This window comes from Thrips palmi, unplaced genomic scaffold, assembly GCF_012932325.1.
Source record: "Thrips palmi isolate BJ-2018 unplaced genomic scaffold, TpBJ-2018v1 HiC_scaffold_12, whole genome shotgun sequence".
Taxonomy (NCBI): domain Eukaryota; kingdom Metazoa; phylum Arthropoda; class Insecta; order Thysanoptera; family Thripidae; genus Thrips; species Thrips palmi.
In genome coordinates this window covers 11,933,742-11,961,200 of record NW_023144623.1, presented here as the reverse complement: position 1 = coordinate 11,961,200, position 27,459 = coordinate 11,933,742, and the positions used below count along the sequence as shown (strand labels likewise).

At 59.5% G+C, this 27,459-nt stretch overlaps 1 protein-coding gene across 1 annotated transcript in view; it reads left to right on the top strand.

Moving 5' to 3' along the window:
- Positions 1–27,459, top strand: part of LOC117640663 (gamma-aminobutyric acid type B receptor subunit 2) — a 151,074-nt gene that overhangs the window by 77,001 nt on the left and 46,614 nt on the right. The window contains exons 4-5 of the mRNA XM_034377446.1: positions 15,695–15,870; positions 16,382–16,565. Of these exons, the coding sequence (XP_034233337.1) occupies positions 15,695–15,870; positions 16,382–16,565 (360 nt within the window). The remainder of the gene's footprint in view (positions 1–15,694; positions 15,871–16,381; positions 16,566–27,459) is intronic.

Genomic DNA, 27,459 nt, shown 5'->3' with positions numbered 1-27,459 from the left:
TTTTTTACTCCAGCGCGCCACCAGCGGGCTGAGAGCCTTGAGACAGCCGCTTGCAGCCTGGTTTGTGGCTTTACCTCTGAGTGCGGACGGCTAACGTACTTTGGCCCTGCCCAGGCCCTTCGGCCCCCACGGCCCCCCGGCCCCCACGGCCCCTCGGTCTTGGTGTGCCACTGCGTGCACGGCCAGGGAATTCCCAAGGGTGGACTGGGGGAAGCGTTCGTCGCGGAGGCCCCCCCCCCTCTCTCCCTCACCCTTCCCTACGCCTCCAGCTTTGCCAAGCCCGGCACGGTCCGGACTAACGTTGTTTCACGCTGCTCCGACGTAGCGCCAACTTTGATTTGGGCCGTTCGGCAAAATTTTCAGCGTACTGCCCCGTGAAATACCCCGGTCACCGTCAAAGGAGAATTTTTCCCCCACGACCCCACAGAAACAGGCGCTCCGTTTATTCTGTTAACGGTTGAAAACAGGGAGAGGGAGGGGGGAATCGCCGTCGAAACAAAAAAACTCGGTTACACTGCGCCAGACTGCGTTTGAAGCTGTGCAACGGTTTCGGTTCAAACGGCCCTTTCAGGCTGGCAGCGTTTGCTGCGTCCGCGCCTCTGAGCACACTGTGTCTGCTGGCACACTGTGCGGACCTGTTTCCGGTCTCGCCCGCGGCCCTCCAAAGTATTCGCGCAGAAGAGGGCGCTACTGCCACGCCGCGCTGCCGTTCAAACTTCCGCAGTAAAGTATGTGGGATAAGTTAATGCGAACTTTGGGGTCGAGTCGGACTATTATTTATGGCATGGACGGGCCGAAGCGCCGAGGCCGGGATGTGCACTCTCCGCGCTCTACACGGCCGCGGCCCCGGCCCCCTTCCAACCGAACGCAATCTCACAATCGAAACAGTTACGGGATGAAAATGGGTTGCGCGCGCCTCGCGAGGCCGAGCCCGGCCGGCTGTTGTATCGCAAACAAGGCCCGAGCGAGGGCCGATGGCACAGGCAGAGGCCAGCGCCTGTCCATGGACTCGTTCATGGACGTCCACGCGGCCTGTGGCTCACTCGGCCTTTTGGCCTCCGCCTCGCCAAATTGAATATTATGGCGCGCAGTATCGACCTACAGGCGGGCGGCCTTCGGGCCGTGGGCCTTCGGCGTTCGACAGCGCGCCTTGTTAGCGTTACGTAACGAGGTCGCTGCAGCCAGGAACGCTCTGTCTCTCTCGCACTCATGGGGCAATCCGTAGGGGTGCGAGAGAGACAGACCTACGAGGGGTCCACCAATCACCAACCAGTGATTACCTACAAAAATACTCAAAAAAACTCTATAATTTTGGCCAGTTTAGGTCCTTTGCAGTGCATTTTGCAGTGCACTTTGTTGTGGATTCGCCGTTTATGACGGTGTGGTGGCGGCGCGCCCGCCGTCGCGGTTCATTTAAACTCGAAAGGGCGCGACGACGGCGGCGGCGCGCGGTCGAGGAGGAAAAAGCGTTTGATGAGCACCTCGCCGGGGTTGGCTGGGCCGCGGGCTGGCTCTGAACAACAGTGCTCTCTGTCCCTCTCGCACTCGCGGCCTCGCGGGGCGCCCCGTAGACGGAGACAGAGCGACAAGCCGGAATCAGCCCGAAGCGTCACTCCGGGCGTCTTTTCCGCCTCCCTTTGCTGTGCTCGCGCTGCTCGTCGGAGTTTGCGCGCCGCGGGAAAATATTCCATTTCAAACTTTCATTCATTGTAATCTTATGCATGGTCTTGGCAACAATTCGCTGCGCCGCGAGGCACTCCAGTCGGGGACGTTGCATGCGACGCCGTCATGCTTCAGGCCGCGCGCCTCGCCTGCCCCAGCCCAGGCCTACGGCAACGCGTGGCGTCACAATCCGGAAAAAAAATAGAAAAAGAGTTGCATGCACGCGGGTTCGAACCCCCGCCCCTTGCCTCGTCAGATTCTGCAGCGGGCGGTGCAGCCTAGTTGGAAAGCACCTCCACTCCAGCCGTTAATTTACTCAATCTGATTACCGTGTGGTTGCCGGGCGGCTTTGCCGGTCGGCCCCGCTCGTCGCTCCGGTCGTTTTACCTTCATCCCTTCGGCCCCGCCGCCCATCCCAGACACTGCTATCGTCGCTCTGTCTCTCTCGCACTCATGGGGCGTCCTGTGCGAGGGAGACAGAGGCTGCTGTTCGGAATCCAGTCGGCAGCTCTACTGGAGGTCGCGTTACCCTGCCCTCCCACCGTCCAGCACACCGCGCCGCCACGCCCCGCCACGCCCCGCCACGCCCCGCCACGCCCCGCCACGCCCCGCCACGCCCCGCCACGCCCCGCCACGCCCCGCCACGCCCCGCCACGCCCCGCCACGCCCCGCCACGCCCCGGTGGACTAGCCTCGGACTGCTGCTAACGAGGTCCCAGATCTCGTGTGCCCTCTGATCCTCGCTCGCCCTGCCCGCCCTGCCCGCCCTGCCCGAGCCGCTCGTCCCCCCGGGGCCTTTACGCCGCTATATCAGACGGCGGTAGCGCGGTAGCCGTGTGGTGGGGCGGGGCGGGGCGGGGCGCCCCCGCGCGGTGCTTTGAGTCGGCCTGATTGGCATAGCGACGCCCCAACGACCTTCCCTGGAAAAGAAAGCAATCGCCTGCACTGGAATCCTGGAGTCCTGGAATCCTGGAGTCCTCGAGCCCTGCCATTCGGGTGTGCCGCTAAAGCCACCAGCCTGGCCGGCCCGGTCCCCGCCCTCCAGGCGGTCTGCAGGCCGGGGTGGCCGGGGCGCGCCTTCCTCCAGTGGCCTGCGCGCCTCCAGCACACATGTCGCCCTCCAGGCGGTCTGCAGGCCGGGGTGGCCGGGGCGCGCCTTCCTCCAGTGGCCTGCGCGCCTCCAGCACACATGTCGCCCTCCAGGCGGTCTGCAGGCCGGGGTGGCCGGGGCGCGCCTTCCTCCAGTGGCCTGCGCGCCTCCAGCACACATGTCGCCCTCCAGGCGGTCTGCAGGCCGGGGTGGCCGGGGCGCGCCTTCCTCCAGTGGCCTGCGCGCCTCCAGCACACATGTCGCCCTCCAGGCGGTCTGCAGGCCGGGGTGGCCGGGGCGCGCCTTCCTCCAGTGGCCTGCGCGCCTCCAGCACACATGTCGCCCTCCAGGCGGTCTGCAGGCCGGGGTGGCCGGGCGCGCCTTCCTCCAGTGGCCTGCGCGCCTCCAGCACACATGTCGCCCTCCAGGCGGTCTGCAGGCCGGGGTGGCCGGGGCGCGCCTTCCTCCAGTGGCCTGCGCGCCTCCAGCACACATGTCGCCCTCCAGGCGGTCTGCAGGCCGGGGTGGCCAGGGCGCGCCTTCCTCCAGTGGCCTGCGCGCCTCCAGCACACATGTCGCCCTCCAGGCGGTCTGCAGGCCGGGGTGGCCAGGGCGCGCCTTCCTCCAGTGGCCTGCGCGCCTCCAGCACACATGTCGCCCTCCAGGCGGTCCGCTCCAGGCCCGCCCCGCCGCCGCGGCATACTAAGTGGCCTGCGATGTGCTTGGCCTAATATCCATGGTAATGCGGTTGGCGATTGGAGCCGCGCTGCCGGTTCTGCTGCTGTTGCTGGTGCAGATGCTGTAGTGCCTCGTCCTCTCAATCATTAATTCGCCCGCAATTAACTTGTGGACGCCGCGCTGCGCAGCGCTGCGGAGCGCAGCAGGCGGGGGCGGAAAGACGCAATGGGGTGCTTCTGTTGTACGCCGCGAGTCGCTGCAGCGGGCGCTGCGCTGCGGGCGGCGTGGGTTCGACTCCCGGCGACGGCGTGGGGGGGAGACTGTCGCGGAAAATGTTTTCGAGTGTCAGGCGCTGCTTCCGGCGGCGCGACGGCGCGAAAGGCGCAAAAGGCATTCTAATATCGGCCGGCAACTTGGGCCATTCGGCCATTCGGCGTGCTCGGCCGTGCCATGGCCGCGCCGCGATGTCGTGTCGGAAGTGCTGCCAGCCCTGACTGGCCGCCTTGGCTGCCAGCCCTGACTGACTGGCTGTGTTGCCTTCGGGCCCACGCCGTCGTCGCGGCAGTCGCGCTACCTTCGCCGATACGAGGAACAAGACCTATTTTGCCGGGAAGGAAACTTTTCCTATTTTGCTGCCGGGGTGTCCTTGCCAAGGTCACAACAACGGCTCCCCGGATACCGCGGCGCCTCGCTTCCCTCGGACAAACACATTGAAACACACAAACCAACACCTACGGAGGGAAACGAACAAATCAAATCAGTGGCGGTAGCTTTGGCCTGAGCTCGCAACAAACAAACAGAAACCTCCAGTTCTCCAATTGCAAATTATTGAAAGCGCCTCGCGACTGACCCTCTCGCCACCCGTTTCTTGGAATGCACAGTGGACCAGAAGACAGATGGAGGTGGTCAAAAACCCAATCGTGTTTTGAGGTCCGGAGTTGCTAAATGGGGCTTGAACCAAACGTATGACCCCATCAATGGATTGCTCTTCGAAAGAGAAGTCCATTGGTGGGGTCACAAGCTCGGTTCGAGTCCTGTTTTGCGACTCTGGAGTTTTGGCCGCCTGCGCCGGTTTTCTGGCCCACTGCGGGATGGCTTGGATTGAGTCGGCTGGCGAGAGGCGCAGGCCCCAGGTCGCCGGTGAGGGAGGCGGCGCTATCCTCTCCTCCAGCTTCTCCAGCGACTGGACATACTCTGTTGGCCATGACGTTGACGGATCGTGCCCGCTCTCGTATACGGGGGCCCCTTTTTCGGCGCGCCACCGCGCAGAGCACACACCTACTCTCTCTCTCTCTCTCTCTCTCTCTCTCTCTCTCTCTCTCTCTCTCTCTCTCTCTCTCTCTCTCTCTCTCTTACACACACACACACACACACACACACACAAACGCACACCGTCCGCTGTGCAAACAGACGAGTGTGTGCGAATAATTTCTTGAGTCGATATGGGGAGGTGGACCCTCGTTCTCGGGTAAGGACCCTCACTGGAATGAAGAATGCAGCAACGTGCACAGACAGCCAGGCGCGCGCGCGCGCACACACACACACACACACACACACTCGGAGAGGTGGGTCAAAGAACGCGACGCTGTCCAGCCTAGTCTGTGTTTGTGTTGCTGCGCAAAGGGAATCTTTCGCTGCGTGCCTCGGATCAGAGTTGACCGCTTCGTCCCTGTCTGTCTGTCTGTCTGTCTGTCTGCCTGTCTGTCTGTCTGTCTGTCTGTCTGTCTGCCTGTCTGCCTGCCTGTCTGCCTGTCTGCCTGTCTGCCTGTCTGCCTGTCTGCTTGTCTTCTTGTCGGCCTCTACCGCATGCCAGCACTATCGGGGGGTGACTTTCCGCTTCCGAGGCGGGCCGGGCCTTGCCTTTGCCTTGCCTGGCCGGGCAGGCGACTGCTGCGGCTTCGCCGAGGCTTCGCTCCGACAGCGCAGGGGGTAAAAAAAATTGGGATGAAAATGGAAAGGAAAAGGGAAGGGAAAAAAAGAGAGAAAAGGAAAGGAAAAGGCGAAAGGAAAAATATGGCGCGGCGTGCGGCACCGCGTTTGTCAAATGCGACGTGCCATTGTGTTTGGGAATTCTCGGGCTGCTTATTAACGCTGCCGAATCGCCCGGCGCGGCTCGGCAGGGCACGGCACGGCACAGCACGGTGCGGCTCGGCACGGCACGGCAGGCCACGGACGTCATCCATCATGCCGAAGTGACCGGATCGCGCCGAACGTACGGAGCGCGTCCGGAAAGCTTAGCGCCGAAACAAACAGGTCTCGCTCGAGCGCGCCTCGTCCTTGTTCGCTTGTTGTTGTTGTTGTTGTTGTTGTTGTTGTTGCTTCCCTGCGGCGCTTTGAACGCCACAAAAGAAATGACGCACCGTGTCGAGGGGTCGATCATTCATCGAGAGCGAGCCCCGTTTGGGAGGCTCTTAAATCGAGAACGGATAGATAGTTTGTCGCGCGAAAACCGTACGCCACAGTGGGCCAAAAGACCGGTGCAGTCGGCCAAAACTCTAGACGTGGCTGGTGCTCAAAACACGTCTAGAGTAAAACTCGTAATCCAGACCTGCATGTGGGTTGGTCCTCAACTTTAATTTCCTCCACTTTGCGGTGGGGTGTCTGTTGCTAGCCCTCAATAATCCGAACGGCCTAGGTTAGTCGAGACTCGCCGACTGATGACTCTTCTCTCTCGCCAGCTCTCTCGCTCTCTCTCATTCGCTCTCGAACCCGTTCGCGCGGACCCTTTTTCCGTATTCTTGGCGTGCTCCCAGCACTAACGCACATATTACCCCGCAGCCACCATCCCAATTTCTCTTTACACACGCACACACACACGCACCCAGTAACAGACACGTACACAGTCAAGTGCGCGACTGATTGCACACACTGGCCTGGATAAACAACGCGGAGTAATGGCTTTGTGTGTGTGACCGAGCCCCGCGCCGCCCCCGGAGGTGTGTGTGAGTGTGTGTGTGTGTGTGTGGTGTATTTCAGGAAGCACCCCATGACGGTACAAGCACCGCCACCACTGTCAAAGTGGTTGGCGCAATGCGGCTTCTTTTTTTTGTGGCGTGATTTCTTTATTTTCCTCTCGGTTGTCTTCCCGTTCCGATTTCACTTGTGGGACGGGTCCTCCGACACGCCTTTCATCGGGTGGGCCGGCTGGTCGTCGGGGACTCCGCACGACGAGTGCGAGAGAGGCAGGGCGTCGAAAACGACTCTCGGAATCAGTCTGCTGGAGCTGCTGGCTGGCCGCGCGCTGAATGCGAAAGACGAGTCATTCCAAGCTCCTGAGGTATCGATAGTGCATCCGTCGCTCTGTCTCGTTCGCACGCGTGGGGCGTGCCAGCGTGCTGCAGGGGTGCGAGCGAGAGACTGCTCAGCCCGCAGGCCCCGCGGCTCTGTCCCTGTCGGCTCGCAATCAGGCGGGGCAGAGAGAGAGAGAGGGGGAGGGGGGAATCAATCAATCCAAGGGTTTGTGGAGGTGCGCGATGTAGGAGTTGCTCTCGTTTGGCTGGTCGAGGGAAATCCGACGGCCTGCCTGCCTGCCTGGCTGCCTGCCTGGCTAAGGCGCCACGGCACCGCTGCCGCCCATACTAGTGAGCCTCAAGAACAAGCCCCAACTTTTTGAGCCCTGTGTTCCTTCAAATGGATTTCGAGTCAAACTTGGATGACTCCTAGTGCAGCGGTTCCCAACCTTGGGGTCGCGACCCCAAATGGGGTCGCGAAAAAATTTCAAGGGGTCGCGGCGAGGTGGCTGGGGTCGCCTGGGGTCGCGGTGGTTTCCCGGCTGGCCCACACGCCGAGCACTGGCTGCTTAAATGCCGCAAAGTTGATCAAAACGGTCACAAATGTGTGTAAAAGATCGTGTTTTGGGTCGACTTTAAGCATCCAGTGCTTCTGATCCGAGGCGGTAAATCACCCTCCCTCAACGGGCAATTGGTCTTTGGACCTTCCTTTTGCATGCCTTTGTTACGGAGTGCAATTATCTGACTCAGTTTGGAAGCAGTACTGCCGCAAAGTTGGTCTAAACAGTCACAAATGTCTGTCAAAAATCGTGTTTTGGGCCGACTTTAAGCATCCACTGCGTCTGATCCGAGGCGGTAAATCGTCATCCCTCAACGGGTAATTGGTCTTTAGACCTTCCTTTAGCATGCCTTTGTTACGGAGTGCGATTATCTGCCTTAGTTTGGGAGCAGTTTTGCCGCAAAGTTGATCAAAACGGTCACAAATGTATGAAAAATCGTGTTTTGATCAACTTTGTGGCAAAACTACTCCCAAACTAAGGCAGATAATCGCACTCCGTAACAAAGGCATGCTAAAGGAAGGTCTAAAGACCAATTGCCCGTTGACGGAGGACGATTTACCGCCTCGGATCAGACGCAGTAAATGCTTAAAGTCGGCCCAAAACACGATTTTTCAGACATTTGTGACCGTTTTGATCAACTTTGCGGCAATACTGCTCCCAAACTAAGGCAGATAATCGCACTCCGTAACAAAGGCATGCTAAAGGAGGGGTCGCGTGGGGTCGCGAAATTTTTCCTGGGGGTCGCGGAAAGTTTTGGCTACAAATTTGGGGTCGCGAACCGAAAAAGGTTGGGAACCGCTGTCCTAGTGTGACTCGGCAACCCTGTCCGGTGGCACCGCCGTGTGGTACCTGCCGGTAGCAGCGGGCGGCATAGACAGGCACTGCCAAGAGCGTCGGGTCGGAGAGCGACCAGAGCACCCTCTCCCTTCCCTTCTTGCTGCAGCTTCAAATACAGTGACGACAACATTCCAATGTCTTTTTGTTTTCATTACTTACTACTTGTCTGTCTTTACTTTCCTCCGTACCTTGCCTGCCTTTGCCGGCGAAAGAGAGAGAGAGAGAGAGAGAGAGAGAGAGAGAGAGAGAGAGAGAGAGAGAGAGAGAGAGAGAGAGAGAGATGAAAGGCCGCTTTGTTGCGTCTTGACGTCATTCGGCCGTGGAGCAAGAGGGCTCTCGATGTGGACCTCAAGCACTACTTAATTCCGCGCTGATGCCCCCCCCCTTCTCCCTCCCCCCCCCCCCCTCCCGGCTCCGAGGCAGCATCTTGTTATTCCCTATCTGTTTGCAAACACGGGGTGTCTCCACTCGTTGGCGAGGGGGGCGAAGGCGGCCAAGGAGTTGATTCTCGAATAATGCATGAGGTTAGGCCTTTCGGACAGCGCCACTTTCAGGCCGAACCAACGCCCCGCACCAATGGCACCGCGGTCAGAAAAAAACCCTGCCAAACTTCAGTCGGTTACATCCTTGTTTCGGTCTCTTTTTAACCCCCCCCCTCCTTTTTTTTGCTTTGTGGAGTAACTAAAATCACCCTTGCTAAGATGCTGCTTGACTTGTGACCCTGCCCACATGGACCGTGCCACGAGGCAGGGCTTTTTTGATGCCCAGCGAGCCGCCGCCTCATCCCTTTCGTGAGCATCAAGAGCGGAATGAGGACCCGAATTTCGGCTCTGGTGTTGTTTCTGCGCGCGCTGGCTGGCCGTGGGTGATCACGTCTATAGTCGGTCGGCACCAACTTGGGCGTGTCTTGCGCCAAAGTCGTGAAGTTAATTAACAAAACACGACGACTGCCTCGCCGAAGCTCGCCACGCTGCGCTCTGCATAATTTAGCCGATCGAAACCGCGGCTTCCCGACACTCTCAAAAAGAAAACGGCACCGCGCGGAGAAACCCGCCCTCCTTCATTCCTCCTTGAGGGCTGCTCCACGTGAAACAGCCGTCTCCGTTTGTTAGTTTAATTACGTTTTCAGATGAACCGGAAGGCATAACGCAAATGCAGGGAACGAAGAGCGAGGGAAGAAAAATCTCCCCTCCACGCCGGTTTTGATTGTTTCAACAAGGTGTTCAATTTTTGGCTGACGCGGGAACTTTCGGCAAACTGTTTGTGTCGCGGGCTCGAGGAGAGGGAAAAGGGGGCGAGGGGTGGGGGGAGGCAGGCCGGCCTACTCACGGACGCCTGCGCCACTAATTGTGAATAATTGATTCATGTCGTGTTCAAAGTAGAAAAGTGTCATTATTAAAGCGTGCGGGTTTTAACAACCACGCGCGTCCCCTCTCGACACGCTGTTGTCTTCATGGACTCTTTGCTCGCAAAGCGTCGTTAAAACCGTTTTGTCGCGGTTCTTCTTTCCTTTTCATGTTCCCGTTTTTTTTGTTTTTTTGTTTTGTTTTTAATCCGAGAGGAGAATGGCAGGAAATACGCATGTAAAGTGGATTCCCTCTCCCCCGCCCTCTTTTCTGACCGTGGTCTGTCAAGGGCAGTCTCTCTGATGGCGTTTTTCCCTTTTCTTGTTGTTGTTGTTGTTGTTGTTTGGTCCGAATGGCCGTATACCGCTGGACCACACACTGGAAGGGGCTGCAGCGGCTTCCTTGAAATAACTCGGATAACAAACCTGTCCCCGTGACAAACGCCCACGGGTCGTCGAGATTTGGATCAAAACTGCCTTTCGAGGGGGAGGGGGAGGGGGGCTGATTGGGAGGTGCCGGCGGGCCGTGCGGCGGCGGCAAGTCGCGGTAATCGACCGGAAGCGCCTCTCCAGCCGGAAAACCGGGAGATCTGGGCCAAATATATTGAGCCCCAGTTGGGCTGCGATGTCTGCACGGCGGCGTGTGGGTCGCGGGGGCGGGGCGGGGCGGGGCGGGGCGGGGGGGCGGGGCGGGGCGGGGCGGGGCGGGGCGGGGCGGGGCGGGGTGGCGCTATTGGGCTGGGATGGATTTGGGGGTCGCCTAGCTCCGCGCGCACGGAGCTTATCCCTTTCGTAACAACGAGGGTCCGTGTCTTAAGATCACTTGCCAGCGATAGTCTCTGAGTCCGTGTGTGTGTGAGTGTGTAAGTGTGTGTGTGGTAAGACCTTCCCGGGGCCCGTTCGTAAACCAGGAGGCCTACTTAGGAGGGAGGGTTGATCTCGGTACCCGACTCAGACTCTGCTGAAAATGTGTGTGTTTTCGCACATTCAATATATTTTTTGCCTGTCACGAAGTTCAAGTGGTGTTCCACTCTTCACGGTTAGACTTGGTCCTGAAAGATTCAGGACCGTAACGCGTCCCTGAGGTAGCCGGACACCCGTTTCCAGGACGGGAGTGGCGAAATTCAACCAGTTTGCCGTTTGGTCCTGGAAACGGGTGTCATTGGCGACGTTTGTCACCCGTTTCCAGGACGGTTCGGAATGTTTGGGGCTCTCGGTCCTGGAAACGAGTCTCGGCGGGCCCAAGACGCCGAAGTAAGACCAGTTCGCACCTGGTAGCTTGCACACTGAACTACATTGTACCGCTGGACAATGATGCGCCATTCCCGCAGTGCGTTTCATGGAAAAAATCGGCAGCAAAAAGTGGCAATACGAAAGTCTCAAGGAGACCCGCCGATCAGCTTCGGTGTTCTTATGGGAACCGGGCCTTCATCCGACGCATCCCTGCCGCGCAATTCGACAGATTAGTGGAGTTCGTATTGGGCTGGCCCACCCGAAGTGCGCGCGGTTTCTGTGGTACAGTGAGAGTCCAGATTCAGAGGCCTTACCTCAGAGGGGTCACATTGGGTATTTGAACCCGCGACCCCGAGTGCCGAGTCTAGTCAACTCCTCTACCCTGACCGCTCAGCCACCGAACCAGCTTGTCGGTGGCGATGTCGCAACTCCTCTTGAGCTGCCGTTCGAGAAATCTGGTCCCGAAAAAAGGGTACCTAGAGCGGTCTCGAACCCGGGACCTGCCGCTTCCCACATCATGCTCTTAACCACTGAGCCACCGGGACGCCATGGCACCCGCCGTGCCTGCGCAGGTACCCAATCTTCTGTGGATATACCTCCCCAAGCAATTGGTCGCCGAAAAAATTGTGTACACTATCGGTCCCGAACCCGGGACCTCCCGCTTCCCGCGACATGCTCTTAACCACTGAGCCACCGGGACGCCATGGCACTCGCCCTGCCTGCGCAGGTACCCAATCTTCTCTGGATATACCCCCCCAAGCAATTGGTCGCCGAAAAAATTGTGTATACTACCGGTCCCGAACCCGGGACCTGCCGCTTCCCACATCATGCTCTTTACCACTGAGCTACCGGAGGACCATGGTGCTCGCTCTGCCAGCGCTGGTACTCAATCCTCTCCGGATAGACCTCCTCAAGAAGTTTGTTGCCGTTGCCGAAAAATTTGATCATGGCACTAGTCTTGAACCCGAGACCTGCCAGTCAGGAACGGAGCACTCTAACCACTGCGCCATCAGGTTGCTATGCACGCCACCCACCTCGCGCCAAACTTGAATAGCCACCCATCTTGCTTGATGCTGGACAAATTATAAGTTCGGCGCTAGGAGAGCGGCGCTCATAGCAAACAGGTGGCGCAGTGGTTAGAGTGATCCGTTCCTGACTGGCAGGTCTCGGGTTCAAGACTAGTGCCATGATCAAATTTTTCGGCAACGGCAACAAACTTCTTGAGGAGGTCTATCCGGAGAGGATTGAGTACCAGCGCTGGCAGAGCGAGCACCATGGTCCTCCGGTAGCTCAGTGGTAAAGAGCATGATGTGGGAAGCGGCAGGTCCCGGGTTCGGGACCGGTAGTATACACAATTTTTTCGGCGACCAATTGCTTGGGGGGGTATATCCAGAGAAGATTGGGTACCTGCGCAGGCAGGGCGGGTGCCATGGCGTCCCGGTGGCTCAGTGGTTAAGAGCATGTCGCGGGAAGCGGGAGGTCCCGGGTTCGGGACCGATAGTATACACAATTTTTTCGGCGACCAATTGCTTGGGGAGGTATATCCACAGAAGATTGGGTACCTGCGCAGGCACGGCGGGTGCCATGGCGTCCCGGTGGCTCAGTGGTTAAGAGCATGATGTGGGAAGCGGCAGGTCCCGGGTTCGAGACCGCTCTAGGTACCCTTTTTTCGGGACCAGATTTCTCGAACGGCAGCTCAAGAGGAGTTGCGACATCGCCACCGACAAGCTGGTTCGGTGGCTGAGCGGTCAGGGTAGAGGAGTTGACTAGACTCGGCACTCGGGGTCGCGGGTTCAAATACCCAATGTGACCCCTCTGAGGTAAGGCCTCTGAATCTGGACTCTCACTGTACCACAGAAACCGCGCGCACTTCGGGTGGGCCAGCCCAATACGAACTCCACTAATCTGTCGAATTGCGCGGCAGGGATGCGTCGGATGAAGGCCCGGTTCCCATAAGAACACCGAAGCTGATCGGCGGGTCTCCTTGAGACTTTCGTATTGCCACTTTTTGCTGCCGATTTTTTCCATGAAACGCACTGCGGGAATGGCGCATCATTGTCCAGCGGTACAATGTAGTTCAGTGTGCAAGCTACCAGGTGCGAACTGGTCTTACTTCGGCGTCTTGGGCCCGCCGAGACTCGTTTCCAGGACCGAGAGCCCCAAACATTCCGAACCGTCCTGGAAACGGGTGACAAACGTCGCCAATGACACCCGTTTCCAGGACCAAACGGCAAACTGGTTGAATTTCGCCACTCCCGTCCTGGAAACGGGTGTCCGGCTACCTCAGGGACGCGTTACGGTCCTGAATCTTTCAGGACCAAGTCTAACCGTGTTCACACCTGGCGTTGTTTAGCGCCTGTTCCTCCGGAAGGACCTAAAATCCGCCAGGCGGCTTATCACTAAACATCCTCTCTCTCTCTCTCTCTCTCTCTCTCTCTCTCTCTCTCTCTCTCCTCTCTCTCTCTCTCTCTCTCTCACACACACACACACGCGCTTGATCCTGGCCGAGCGAGCGGCACTTAGTCGTGTACGGGAGATTGGGCGGAGACAGTATTTTATGTTGAGCGACCCGCTGGAAGGCCATGGCCGGCATGGCCCTGGCTGCCACGGCCCGCCAGTCCGCGCGTGTGTCCCCGCGGAAATGGAGCGGCCGGTCCCCTGTCTCTCTCGCACCCGTTTGCGAGTAGGGACCGTCCTATGTGAGCGAGAGCAGTCAGTGAGTACACCGCGAGGACGACTCGCGCGGTGGCGGCACCCCGGTGTCGCTACGCTGTTATCAACAATACTCCCCCCCCCACCGCCCCGCAAATTCTAATCAAAGCTCCTCCGGCGGGGCGGCGGGGCCAATAAGCGCGCCTTTCAGATCTACCGGCGAGAATAAAGTCAGCGCAGCTGTAATCCCGTTCATCCCCGCGGGGATTCGTGTAAGAGCCCTCTCCCCCTTCCCCTCCTCCTTCCGTTAAGAGCCAGTGGCGCGTCTTTTCAAATCTCTCCTCCTTCAGGTCGACTTGACTCGCCTGGCGCGCCGTTCCACGGTTGTCGGGGGATTATACACGCCCCCCCCCCGCGCCAACGTCTTTTCTCTCCCGATTAAAGCCACAACATTCAATTTTCCTCATTGAGTCGTCCTTTCTACCCAAACACGACTCGATGAAGGAGCGCACGCGCAAAGGCCCTTAAAGCAGAGCCGCCCCCTCCCTCCCCGGAGTCCACCCCATCGCGGCCGCGGTGCCCCCGGTGCCCGTGACATTGCTCCTAATACACTGCGAAGGGGACACACTTTTATCCCGGCACCGCCAAGTCCCTCCAGTTCGTTGGGGAGGGGGCTTAAAAAGGCGTGAGTGGTGGGCCATCCCCCCACCGTGCCGCGCCGCGCCGCGCCACCGAGGCCATAACATTCCTTCTTGAACGGTCCGGAAAGGCGTCCAGTCGCCATGCAGCCTCGTGGAGGTGGTTGGGCCCGAAAGGCTCTCTCTCTCTCTCTCTCGCACTCATCGGGCGGCCCGTCGGGGTGCGAGAGAGACGGAGCGCAACGCGTTGTCGGAGCGAGCCTGCAGGTGGCGTGGCTGGACGACGACCGAGTTTCCTCCTGGCTCGCCGAATCCAGGGGAGGGGTGGGGGCGGGGTCACGCGCCGTGAAAAACGGCGGGGGAAGGGGGTGGGGGCTGCTGCTGCTTTGAAGGCACCGTGACCTTGCGGCAAACTGGAAGCCGGGCTTTTGAGATTGAAGGCAGGGTTGTGTGTTTGGCCGCCGCTGCCTCCGGGCAGAAGCAGCGGCCTGGGCAGGCCCACGGCCCTGGGCCAAGGCCCTGGGCCAAGGCAGGCCCTCGACAGGCCCTCCAGGCCCTGATTGCCGATCTACCATTTCTTTGAGGCCGCTGTCATTTGCGATGACATTTTCATCGCTTCAAAATGATGGCATTGTTATCGCAAGATTGCTGACATCATCGAAGCTCCTAAACTCGGTGTGACAATAACAACATCGTCAGTTGGTTTGATGGCATTCTTGTAAGGAATAATATCAGCCTCGACATTGCCATATCAAGTGGCACGCCTAATTTCGGCAGTGTAATATCCGCATATGACGGAGGCTGCACTAGTTTGCGGCGCTGCCAGGTCGCCGCGCCGCCACGCACCGCCACGCCGCCACACGCGGCCTGAATCCGAATCTGGATCTGCATCTGTATTCCTTTGCACTGTTGCGCTTAATTGGAGGGCTATGCAGATGAGGAAGGGGTGTGCCCCGGGGGGCGGGACCAACCGGGAGGCTGGTGCCGAACGGGGCGCCGTCGCTCTGTCTCTCTCTCCCTCCCTCTCCATCCCACGCCCCGAGTGCGAGCGAGACAGAGCGACGAAAGCTCTGTTCGGCGTGCTGGGAGGGCCTGGAGGGGGCGGCGGGGGCCGCGTGGGGGCCGTTGGGCTTGCGGCCAGCGGCCCTCTTTCTCCCTCGCACTTGGATTAACGCCCAGCCCGTCGCGAAAACGAGACGCCAAATCAATCCGCGCCTCCTGCAAATTAACGGCGCGACACTGCCAAAAGAGAGAGAGAGAGAGAGAGGAAGGAGAAGAGAGAGAGAAGCAGAGAGAGAGAGAGAGAGAGAGAGAGAGCCAGAGAGAGAGAGAGAGAGTCACATGCAAAAACAATTACGGTGACAGAGGCGGACGTGGCAATCTGTGCAGGGCCCAGTGAAAGCGGCGGCCCTCTCCTTGAGTCATTTGGATGTTTTGCTGGGTTCTGGGTTCACGGCTGAGGGGGTGGGGGTCTCTCCAGAGAGGCGCCGGGCCAGGAGTATCCGACGTAGAGCGCACGGTGGGCCAGAAGACCGGCGCAGGCGGCCAAAACTCGAGACGTATTTTGAGCTCCAGAGTCGCTAACAGGAGGGACCGAACGTGTGAACCCACCAATGGATTCCTAATCGTTCGAAGAGCATTCCATTGGTGGGGTCACACCAAGTTCCAGTCCAGGCCGCAATAACAAAGTCTCCCTTTATTCTTAATTCTTCTTTTTTTTAAGAAGCGTGTTGGGGACGGGTGGCTGACTGTGTCTGTTCCTCTGCGCAGGCTCACAACCGGCTGGTGGCGGACCTGGACACCCTGGGCTTCCAAGTGGCTGAGGCACAGAGCTTCGCCACCGACGTGTCGGACGCCATCGAGAAGCTCAAGGCGAAGGACATCCGCATCGTGCTGGGGAACTTCAACGAGACGTGGGCCCGGAGGATATTCTGCCAAGCACACAAGTAAGTCCGATGCTTCCGCGAACCGCTTATATTGCTGCCAGCTGAACCTTATTCGTTGTTAATTGGTTAATTTAGGCGAGGCTTTGCCCACTGAGGCCGTCTTATATTCCGTGCAGTCTTTCGTATCCAAGGTTCAATTCTAACCAAACACGGGCCTTTTTTCTTTTTTTTCTCTCTTACTCGCCCAGCCGGCCTATCTCGTCGGCATTCCCAGTCGCAAGAAAGCGAGGGACTAAATTGGACGCGAAGAAGTACAATATCAAGCCGCCGTGTCTAGCGTGTTCGCCGCCCCGGCCCGCCCCGCCACGTGGGTGCGTCTGGCAGCGCGGAGGGCCGCCGGGCACTTTGCCACATCTGGGGTGGCTCTCAATTCCCTTTAATTATGCTGAAAGAGCCCGTTTAACTGTCCGGGCTTCGGTTCGCTTCGGCTGCAGCGCTGGGACACCTCCATCCAGCGACGTCTATTGCGGCCACACTGAAAGAAAAACTGATGTTGCTGATTGTGTTCTAGGGTCGGCATGGTGGGCCGCAAGTTCCAATGGCTCATCATGGGGACGTACACGGAGCACTGGTGGACGGAGCCGGACGACAAACTGGACTGCAGCCAGGAGGACATCAGCGCCGCCCTGGAGGGCTGCATCCTCACCGACCTGCTGCCCCTGTCCACCTCGGGGGAGATCACCGTCTCGGGCATCGTGAGTACCGCCATCAGAAATTTAACACGGGAAGAAAAAACGAGTTTTTTTTTCCTTTCCCTGCGGGTCCACGTCGGGGGGCTCGGCTACGTGAGTGTCACTCCCCGCGCGGGCCGCGGCTCGCCGCCTGAATCATGCAGCGCGGAAGAAAAATGGCGGAGGGCGGCGCGGAATTTTTTAATTAGTGGCTCCTCCCTCCGGTGCGCGCCTCTCTGCTTATTTGTTTCTTTTCCGTTACGCTGTTTCCGATATTGTTTCGGCGCGTTTTCCGCGAGGACCTCCACTGCGAGTCGTGATTGGCCCTCTGGGCGCCGACAGCGTGCCAACAGCGTGCCGCGTGCGATCTGCCGCCACAACTTGACCATGTTTTTCTGGGCCAGAGGGCAAAACTCCAGACGCGTTTTGGGCTCTGGAGTCGCTGAATGGCACTCAAACTGACCGTGTGACCCCACCAATGGATTCCTCGTTCGGAGAGCAATCCATTGGTGGGGTCATACGTTCGGCTCGAGTCCTGTTAAGCGGCTCTGGAGGTCAAAACGTCAAAACGCGTCCGGGATTTTGACCACCTCCACCGGTCTTCTGGCCCACTGTGTCCCCGGCGACTTTCCTGTTTGCAGCGGCCCTGTGTCTCGCGGGCCGTCCCGCCGGCGTGTCCTTAGTGTCCTGGCTGACCCGGTCCTGTCTCATGACACTTCCCTCAACTCGGCCAAGGCTCGCTGCGCGCTCCGCTCGCCCGGACCGAGGAGGGGGAGGGGTGAGGCGGCGGTGGCCCAACTTGGGATACATGAGTGGAAACATCAACAAACTGTCCCCCCCCCCTCCCAAGTCAGCGACGCGCATACCAGCCCCTGTTCCCTCCACGCACACTATTCGCCGGCTTGAGGGGGAGTTAGTAGAGGGGGATGGGCAATGAAAGCGCCGCGGGAAGGGGGGGGGGGGGGTCAGCCTCTAACGAGGACCGCAACTTTTATTCATCGCAGTGCTGGCATCGCTCGGCAGGCGGAGCAGCGTGGAGCAGGCGGGAGGAAGCACCCCGGCCAGACACGGGATGGGGTGGTTCCTATTTCATTAACACCTTTTTTCACGGACCCGGACCCCGCGGGTTGGGCCCAAACCTTCCGCCTCCCGGTTGTTTTTTCCCCTTTGACCAACCCTTTGCGGTTTCTCCCGCGGGCCCCCCGCGGGCTTTGTATAAGCCCCGCTTTTCCTTTGCAATAAGGAAAACCCCCCAACAGGCGAAAAAAAAAGTACAGAGAACCCCGCCGACCGGACGGCGGGGCGCGGGCCTTGGCCTTTTGCCCCCGGGTACCGGGTTCCCCGGGGTGGACGGACGGACGCCCCACCAAGTGCGGGAACGCAGTACGGAAACACGGTTCCCGATCAAATGAGTACCAAAATCATTTATTTTTCAAAAAAAGGAAGAAACGCAAGAAGTCCCAGTTGAAGCTTGTATGGCCGTTTTTGAGTCGGGAACCGTGTACCGACGGTCGTCAGAGACAGTCCATCCGGGAACACCGTTCCCGTACGTAAAAGCGGCCCAGCAAACTAAATGAGGGTATTTTGGAATCAGCGGAGCGCCCAGGTCATTCGCACACTTTTCGACCTGTTTTGAGATGTTACAATCAACCCGATTTCCACGCGGCCTTCTTGACATGCAGCAGAATCGGGCCGTGTCAAAATCGAGTTGGTTGTAACAGCTCAAACCAAGTCGAAAAGTGTGCGAATGGCCTGGGCTCGATCCGCTGATTCCGAAAATACCCTCATTTAGCTTGCTGGGCCGCTTTTACGTACGGGAACGGTGTTCCCGGACTGGACATGTCTCTGACGACCGTCCGGGAATCATGTACCCGTACCAAATTCATCGTACGAGGTCCGTTCAAAAAGTGACTTGCGTCTTTCGTTGAGGCGGTTCCAAAAAAATATGTCTCATGATCGTGACAATTCTGTGAGGCGAAATCGGAAAATCGGATTTGTCCGGGAACGGTGTTCCCGGATGGTCGTCTGGACTTTTTCCCGTACGGGAACGCGTGTTCCCGGACGGTCGTGAATGTGTTAAAAAAGTTAAATGGACCTGATTTTCGCCCCCGCCCCGAGCACACGCGCGCGCGAGCGCCGCTCCCGCGTTCGCGGCGCATGCCAAAAATGCAACAATTTGCCGAAATTCCTCCTTCTTTGTTGTTGTTTTTTTTGCGCGCGTTCGTGCACGCGCACGGCCTTGTCGGCGTGTGTCGTCTCGGGCGCGGGCGGGCGGGCGGTCCCGCGGGCGTTTTGTGTTCGGACCGCCTTTCCTTCGCAGCGAGAAGGAGGGGGGGGGGGAAGCACTCCGGCAACGAGGCGCAACTTTGCGAGCGAAACTTACAAGTACAGAATGAATGCCCCGGCCGACGGGACGAAGAGACGGCGGCGGCGCGGCGGGCTGCTTCGGCTGTCTCTCTCGCACCCCTGCGGTATCCGTCGGGACGCCCCGTGAGTGCGACGGAGGCGGAGCGACGCCACCACACTGTGGCGGTGGCAGTGGCGGTGGCAGTGGCGGCCTGCTTCTGATTCCCACACTCTTAACGACGCGCCCACTTTGCGGCCCCAGCCAGAGCGCGCGTCTGTGTGCGTCTGTGTGCGTCCGTGTCGGTGTGTGCGTGCGCCGCGCCGCCATGATCCCGACTTAGCTCCAAGCGGTACACTGTCCTCCTCCGGCCCTCCAGAGCAAGGAAAGAAAAAACCGAAAAAAACAAGTGTCCGGGAAATAATTTGCGATGCAAAGCCGAGTTTACGCGGCGTGGGCATCGCGACGCACGGCTCGGCCTGCTCGGCCTGCTCCAGGATTTGCATCCATTTTTGTGGGCCTCGGTGGCGGTGGGGGCCGAGGCGGGGGGCGGGGACGCGGGGACGGGCATCGGCGCGCTGGTATCGAAGAAGGCCCTGTCTGGAGCCACAACAAGGCGGCGGCGGCGGCCCGGGCGGCGAGCGAGGCGGCGGGGCAGGGCCATCCCCAGAGCTCCCTTGATTTATGGGTGGCCCCGCGATGCCCCAGTGCTCCACCAAGCCACCCCTTTCCCGCCCCCCCTTCCGCGACACACAAATCTGGCGCGCGGCAGCCGACTGATTCCGAGAGTCACTTTCGTCGCTCTGTCTCCCTCGCACCCACATGGGATGCCCCGTGAGTGCGAGAGAGACAGAGACAGGCCGGCCCGCCGCGCCGCCACGCCCGCGCCTCCTTGCCGCCGCCAACGTGTCCCGTCCCGTCCCGTCCCGCCCTGACTGAAACCTCGCCGTCGCCCGACAGAATGTGTGCGTGATATGTCGATGGCGGGGCCGCCAGGACGTGTACACTGTATCGCGGGGGCGGGGCCATTCTCGTCCCACCGCAGGCAGTTTGCTATTTCGAGCATTGCTGACTCTGACGCCCAGCCAAAAACAAAAAGTCTCTTTTGTATCGAAATTTTTGGGTAGCAAGGCAGAAAAACAGAAACTGTTTTAAAAAAAATGGAATGAAGAATAACAAAAGGTACAGCGCTAAAAGCGCGAAATGGCCGCATAACAGTAAGGGCAGAAAACATGGCAGTGTGCCTTTTATTGCGTTTTCGAGCGCATAACTACGTGTGTCGTGCCGTCTGGCGCCACCGCGCCGTCCGCGCGACCCCTTCCCGACCCCTTCCCGACCCTTTCCCGCCTTTTCCAACCCCTTCCCGACCCTTGGCCGCCCCTTTTACGGCGAGCGACGCGATCCCCCGCGGCGACGTTCAAACGGCAATCAGAAAATAATTTTTACGGCACGTCTTGTTGCGGCGCGCCGGGGCCGCGGCACGGAGCGCCTCGTGGGGCGGGGCGGGGCGGGGCGGGGCCGGGCCGGGCGGGGCGGGGCGGGGCGGCATTCGGCGGACGTAATGTCACACGCTGCGGGTTTTATCTTTACAGTCGGGTCGTAACAACGGGACTCCGTGCAGCCGCGTTAATGTGTTCCACCTTCTTGTTTTCCTTGCGTCTGTGTGTGTGTGCGTGTGTGTGTGTGTGTGTGTGTGTCCGTGAGTTATCCCACGTTCGAACATGGAACATGGAGGGCGAGAGTCGTCCGCTTCCGACCCTGAAACTTCACTGGAATTTTTGCAGACGGAAAAAAAGTGATTTTGACTTTCTCTATACTTCTTTGCCTCTCTCGGACGTGCTCAAAATGAGACGACAAAAATTTTGTCCGAGAAAACAGTCATCACACGCGCGCACACACACACGGACCCAGTCCGTGCCGCACAGCGTGGCTGGGTCCTTTGGCGACTGGCGAAGCGTTCGCGGGGCGTCGCAGGGCCGCGCAGGACTGCGCAGGGTGTCCCGGGGAGGTAGCGGCTTGCTTTGGCTTCCCCTCCGCTTCCCCTCCGCTTCCCCTTCCCCTCCCCTCGCCCCTTTCTCCTTCCCCTGGCTGCTTTTTCGCTTTTTGCATCCGGGGCATTCCATCCTCCTCGCCGCGGCGGCGTACCTGCCTGCACCCCCGCTTTGAACAAAGTGCTTCCTCCTCCCCGTCCGTGAGCACCGGCTGGCCGCCCACAGTGGGCCAGAAGACCGGTGGAGGCGGCCAAAAACCCAGACGCGTTTTGAGCTTCAGAGTCGCCAAATGGGACTCGAACCGAACGTGAGATCCCACCAAGGGATTTCTCTCCGAACGAGGAATCCATTGGTAGGGTCACACGTTCGGTTCAAGCCCTGTTAAGCGACTCTGGAGCTCAAAACACGTCTGGGATTTTGACCACCGCCACCGGTCCTCTGGCACACTGTGCCGCCCCACCCGCGCGTTAAAGCCCAAATCCTCCCCCCCCTCCCTCACCCCGCATTCCGCAGTGAGACTAGTCCCCCCCCCCCTGTCCTCATCCCACTTCGGAAACAGTTTCTATTTCTGCTGCAGAGACCCCCTCGTTGTCGCCAGTACACTCACAACCGCAAAAAAGACTTTTTCGCCCCTTTTTCGCCGCCCCTCAGGTGGTATGACCAATCGAAGGGAACGTCTCCATCCGGCCAAATGGAATCCCTTATTGAGTCGTCGGAATGACGTCAGAATGACGTCACCGCGTTGCGTGCTTGAGCGTGGAATGAGGAAGCGTCCCTATCTGGATTTCCCCGCCACACCCCAAAGCTCGGCGTGCTCTCCGAGGGGGTTGCGCGAGCGGCGATTGTTTCCGCGGAGAGTAGTATCGCCGGTTCGCCGCCCGCCGAGGGCGCTTTTTCTGTTATTCTTGGTCGCCGCCCTGCGGGCCAGTGAGCTCGCCCCGGGCCGCCGGCTGCCGGGACAGTCGGCTGGTTTATGAGCCGCCGACGCATTCGGGCCTAAATGAAAAGTGAGGCTCGCCCCGCCCGGCCCCGCCCCACCCCACCCCGCCCCGCTTTGAGTTTCCTGTTTGGCAGGGCGCGCTCCCGCACCGCGCCCGCCCCGCCCGTAACTCAACGACCTTGCCGATTTTACGCCACCCTATCTCGTCAACGCTCAGAGTAACGACGCTCGCGAACGGGGCGAGAAAAATTAAAAATTGAATTTCAAATTTAAAGTTTGCTTTGGGCCGTCCCTGTTTATGGCCGGGCCGCACCACTCGTCCGTCGGCCCCTCCTGCCTGGCCCCACCTTGCCGGGCTAATCATGCCGGCGAGGAATTCACGATCCACTGGAAAAACTGGAGGGGATAAATCACCGCTAGCTCCCTCTGAAGAACAGTCTCTGTCTGTCTGTGTCTGTCTGTCTGTCTGTCTGTCTCTCTCTCTCTCTCTCTCTCTCTCTCTCTCTCTCTCTCTCTCTCTCTCCTCTCTCTCCCTCTCTCTCTCTCTCTCTCTCACGCGACGGAGCGCCTGCCATCGGCGGGATCGGCCGCACGCTCGGCTCGGCGGCGCGGCGGTTGCCTACCCGACCATTGCCATTGCCATTAAGGGCCCAGACCCCGACGGGCGTTCTCCTCGGCGTGGCGTCTGTGCTTCCCGGACGGATTTCGTTTCCGTTTAGCGACGAAACAATTTGTGTCAGCGCCGTCGTTTGCGACCGTGCTCCCCGGGCAGGCGAGCCAGTCACTGCTTGCTGAATGCCGGTCGTTCCAGCCGCTCCAGCCGCGCCCGTCCACTTCCAGTTACCAGCCGGCCGCCTCTAAAATCGCGAATGCCATCAGATTAACGGCCCGGGCATTAACGTGTTGCAGCCTGCAGTGTGTCGGAGAGGGGGGGGAGGGGGTGCTTGGCCTCGCGCGTGTCAGCCTGGTGCTGCTGCAGCCCGGCCGGCCGGCCGAGGCTCGCTGAACCGGGACGGAGCCGCACGATGAATCAGGATTACAAACTGAGCCTGGGCCGGCGGGGCCGGGGGGCGCGGGGGCGGGAGGCCTTTAATTATGATCCTCGGGTACGTCGGTACTACCCGCTTCTGTCCGGGCGGAAGGGTCACGTGTGCGCGCGTGTGTGTAGAGGTGTGTGTCTGTGTGTGTCTGTGTGTGTGTCTGTGTGTGTGTCCTCCCCGCCTCCGAGGTGTGCGCCATTAAAGCGTAATCATTCCTTGGGTCCCACCCTAACAAAGGTGCGGCTCCCCCGCTGCCGTTCCGCAGGGGCGGCCCGACCGGCCCGGCCCGCCACCACGCGGGCGGCGCGGGCTGCGCGCTGGCGCTGTTTTTCGTTGTTGTTTATGTTGTTTGGGCCGTAACGCCGGTGCGGATGGGCCGTATAGTGGGCGACACCTGAGACCGGCTGCTGGTGCGGGGCGGGGCGGGGCGGGGCGGGGCCTGTCGGGGTGCTCCAGTCGGGGCGGTCCATGGCGGGGCGGTACCGCGGCGGCACGGCTTGGGCGTGGCTGTGCGTGCCGCGGGGGTGGCCCGGCCCCGGGGCGAGGCCGGTGGAGGGGGTAGGCACAACAAATGCCATAAATTGATGGCAAGTTTTATACCCCCGACCATTGGTATTCCGGGTGGCGTGGCCCAGGGCGGCGGGGCGGCCAGGCTGGCGCACGCGTGCCCGGGGTGTAGCGCTGCCTGTTGGCCCGGGGTGCCCCCGCCCTCCCCGCGGTGGGTAACGGACCGGGCTGTGAATTATAACGCAACTGGTGCGCGTATCGCGCTACGCGGGGCCAGGCTGGGCCAGGCTAGGTCGGATTGCCTACTGTTGGGATTACCGCGCACTCAAGGCCCCCCCCCCCCCCCCACCCCAGCCTCTGGCCGTGACCCCCCGCCGCCAGGCGGCCGGGCGGCTCTCAGTGTGCCAGAAGACCGGTGGAGGCGGCCAAAACTACGCGTTTTGACTTTCAGAGTCGCTAAATGGGACTCGAACCGAACGTGTGACCCCACCAATGGATTGCTCTACGAACGAGGAATCCATTGGTGGGGTCACACGCTCGGTTCGAGTCCTGTTGAGCGACTCTGGACTCTGAACGCCGAGGTTGCGACTACACTGCACGTGCAGCAAGGCAACGACGACGGTGACCTCGCAGCGCCAAATAGTTTTGGCGATAAGTAATTCCATCGGCTTTGCTTTGATTCGGCTGGAAATTATTCGAGCCGCTGCCGCGCCTGCCGCGCTGACGACGTCGGAAAGAAGAGCCCTAAGCCGCCATCAACGCCGCTCTCCCTTCTCTCTCTCTCTCTCTCTCTCTCTCTCTCTCTCTCTCTCTCTCTCTCTCTCTCTCTCTCTCCCTCTCTCTCTCTCTCTCTCCCTCTCCCTCTCGCCCTCCGTCTCTTTCTCGCTCCCCTGTGTCGCGCTGGCAATCTCGCTGAGCCTTCCTCGCAATTAGAACAACACTGGTTCATCCGCTTATTCCGTCGTCGCGGCTCGCTGCCGGGCTCGCGGGCCGAGTGCTCCGTCTCTCTCGCACCCCCGCGGAACGCGCGAGAGAGACGGAGAGCGCCGTTCGGGATCGGCATCGATCCGCCGCCATTTCGCCAAATTGTTGATACAGCCACTTTTCTCGGCGGGAGGCTGCAGCTTTGGCATTTCCACGTGGCGGCCCAATATTTTAAGTCGGCCTTCTCCGTCTCTGTCTCTCTCACACCCCATCTGATGATGGGACGCCCCGCGGGAGCGTGACGGCAGAGGCGAAGGCGCTGCTCGAAATCGAACAGCTGCATTGCGTTACTATTCTTAAAACTATTTTTTGTAGTTTTTGTTTATTTTTTTAGCAGAAAACCGCCGAACGTCATTGGGGCGTACCCCACTGCTGCAGGTGCACGTATTTGTACTTGTTTCTGATATTTTTGTTTTGGTTTTTGTTGGCTGGTTTCTTATTCTTGCCTCCGGGCGCCTTCCCTTGCTCCCCGGCCCAAAGGTCAGTTATTTTATCTGTAAGGAAATAATAAAATATAAAAGGTAAGAAAAAAGAGAGAGGGAATGGAAGGACTGAACGACGGAAAGGGGGAAGGAAATGGTCTGGGCTTCGATTTCTTTGCTCGTGGAGGCCGCCTCGGCGGTTAGTTGATAGTAATCTGCAGATGGATATAAAATCTGGGGGAGTATAGAGAAAAGAGGCCGGAGGTTGTTCTCCTTCCCCCTCTAATTCCACTGTTCGCCCCGCGGCCCGCCTCCCTCCGCGTGTAATGAGAGAAAGGGAGAGAGCGAAGGGGAGAGAGAGGGGCGTTACTCTGGCCATCAGTTGAAATGCAGTGTCAGCCCAATAATTGATTCACTCTCAGTGTCTATTTCTCCTTCTTTACCTTTCTGTCTTCCCGTCTCCGGCCGGGCGGCTCTCAGTGGGCCAGAAGACCGGTGCAGGTGGCCAGAACGCTAGACGCGTTTCGAGCCCCAGAGTCGCTAAATGGGACTCGAAGCAAACGTGTGGCCCCACCAATGGATTCCTCGTTCGGAGAGCAATCCACTGGTCTTGTGGCCCACTGTGTGCCCGTCGGCTCGTCAGTCCGTCCGTCTGCCCGACGGCCTGCGCGACCTTCTCCCCGCCAGTCCGCCGTGCCACCTCAATGCTGCCCCATGTGCCCCATGTCCCCATTTTCCGCTCCGTTTCAGAGCTATGGTCACGTCGCAAAGTGGGGCTGCTCCCTCTTTTTTCTGTGGTTCTGCCCGCTGCGGTTAGTTTGTTTCCCTCTGTCTGATAAGCAGGCCCGACCGTTGCAAAACGCGCGGGCGGAAACCGGACCGAGTCTTGAAGGAAAACAGTGGATTTCAAGTACAGTTTTTAACGGTGTGCCAGTGACGGTGTTGGCCCTGCGGAAGCCCCCCTGCGACGGTAGCACGCCTGCGACTCGGCTGCGACTCGGACTCGGGAATGACAGCGGAAATAAGTAGGGCAGGGGAGGCGGGGATCTCCTCGAGACAGTGCACTACCGGGCCGGAAACGGGGTGACGTCACCGTGCTCAATTTTCGCCCGTGTTCAATTTATTTGTTTTTGTTTGGCCGAAATTATGGAATTGGTTTGGCTCGCGCCGCGGCCGCCATCACAGCCTTGATGCAGTGCTTTGTGGCGGTCGTAATTTAAAAGCTGCGCGCGCTTTGTTTTGATTTATGCCCTTCTCGCCGTCCGGGCCCCGCCGTGCGCCGCAACACCGCGCTCAGGTTTGCTGTTTTGTTGGCGCCGCGTCACCTCCGAGTTACAGAGTATTGAGGAAACGGGCGTGGCCCGGGTTCGACACCCGGCCCAGTATTATGTTTTCACGGTTTTTATCCGTTTTGTACTAGAAGTCCAATAGTTGAACGTCGTTTCGTTTCGAAGGGAATCCCTCCGCCAACTAAAAACGGCCTCTTGATAAATTTGGCACTGTGTCGGCGTGCCGTTCTAAGCATCCGATTCACATCTCTCTGCCTGCAATTAATTATTCTCCCGGGTCTCGCAGCGAAGATACCGCGCCGTGATTTGTAGTGGAGGCGAATCTCCGGGCCGTTTCCGCCATTTCGAGATGTTGACACTGCGCTGCCCGTTCCGGTTGTGTCATCCCCGAGATGCGATTCCGTGCTGGCGCGCTGCTTTCGCGCTGCTCCGCAAGCCGGAACCGGCCGGAGCCCTCTCGTAATTGTTTCTTCCGCCCGAGGAGGCAACCCGCCACGTGAAAATGGCACCGCCTTGTCGAAGCGCGTCGCCCGCCTCGCGCGACTGTACTGGGACGCAGCGCGCCAAAACGGCACCGCCTTGTCGAAGTGATTTTCTGCTTCGCGTGACTGTACAGGTGGCAGTGGCACCGCCTTGTCGAAGCGAGCCGCGTTTCTTCGCACGACTGCGCCGTTGCAATCACAGACTGCAAAGCGTTCAAAGAAAAATATGACGTTCTAAACGTATATTTTTGTGAGACTGAAACGCGTCATCGTCACTCCTGACTCGGCCATTTTCTGTCGTTTAGGTGTGGACGGGAAAGCGCAAAGACGCCTTCCCAGGTAGCCGTCAAAGGACTCCGAGGAGTGCGGGATGCTGGGGACCAAAGACCATCGGGCGAGGGCGGCGGGCGGGGTCTTTCTCTGAGTGCACTCTGAGCATTAGGCCACCAAGCGGCTTACACGCCGCTTTCTCCTCTCTCTCTCTCTCTCTCTCTCTCTCTCTCTCTCTCTCTCTCTCTCTCTCTCTCTCTCTCTCTCTCTCTCTCTCTCTCTCTCTCTCCCTCCCACCCTCCCACCACCGCCACTCCCTTTCCTCATCGCCTCTCATAAAAATTGGTGGCCGGTGTGCTTTCAATAAAGGGCTCTCTGCGGAGAGGGCCCCACGGCAGAGCGGTCCCGAACAACGTCTGTCTCTCTCGCACTCGTGAGGCGTCCCGCAGGGGGTGCGAGAGAGACAGAGCTACAGCCTGCTGTCCCACTGCTAGGGCCGCACTCCCAGAGGGCGGGCCCCTCTTCGGCAACGGCCCCTTGAAGACATTCGGTAACGCGACGATGATCCCACCGCCGCCTTAATGCCGTGCTTCCGCCACCCGCTGCTGCTGTTGTTGTTGTTGTTTTTGTTGTTGTTGCTGCCCCGCCG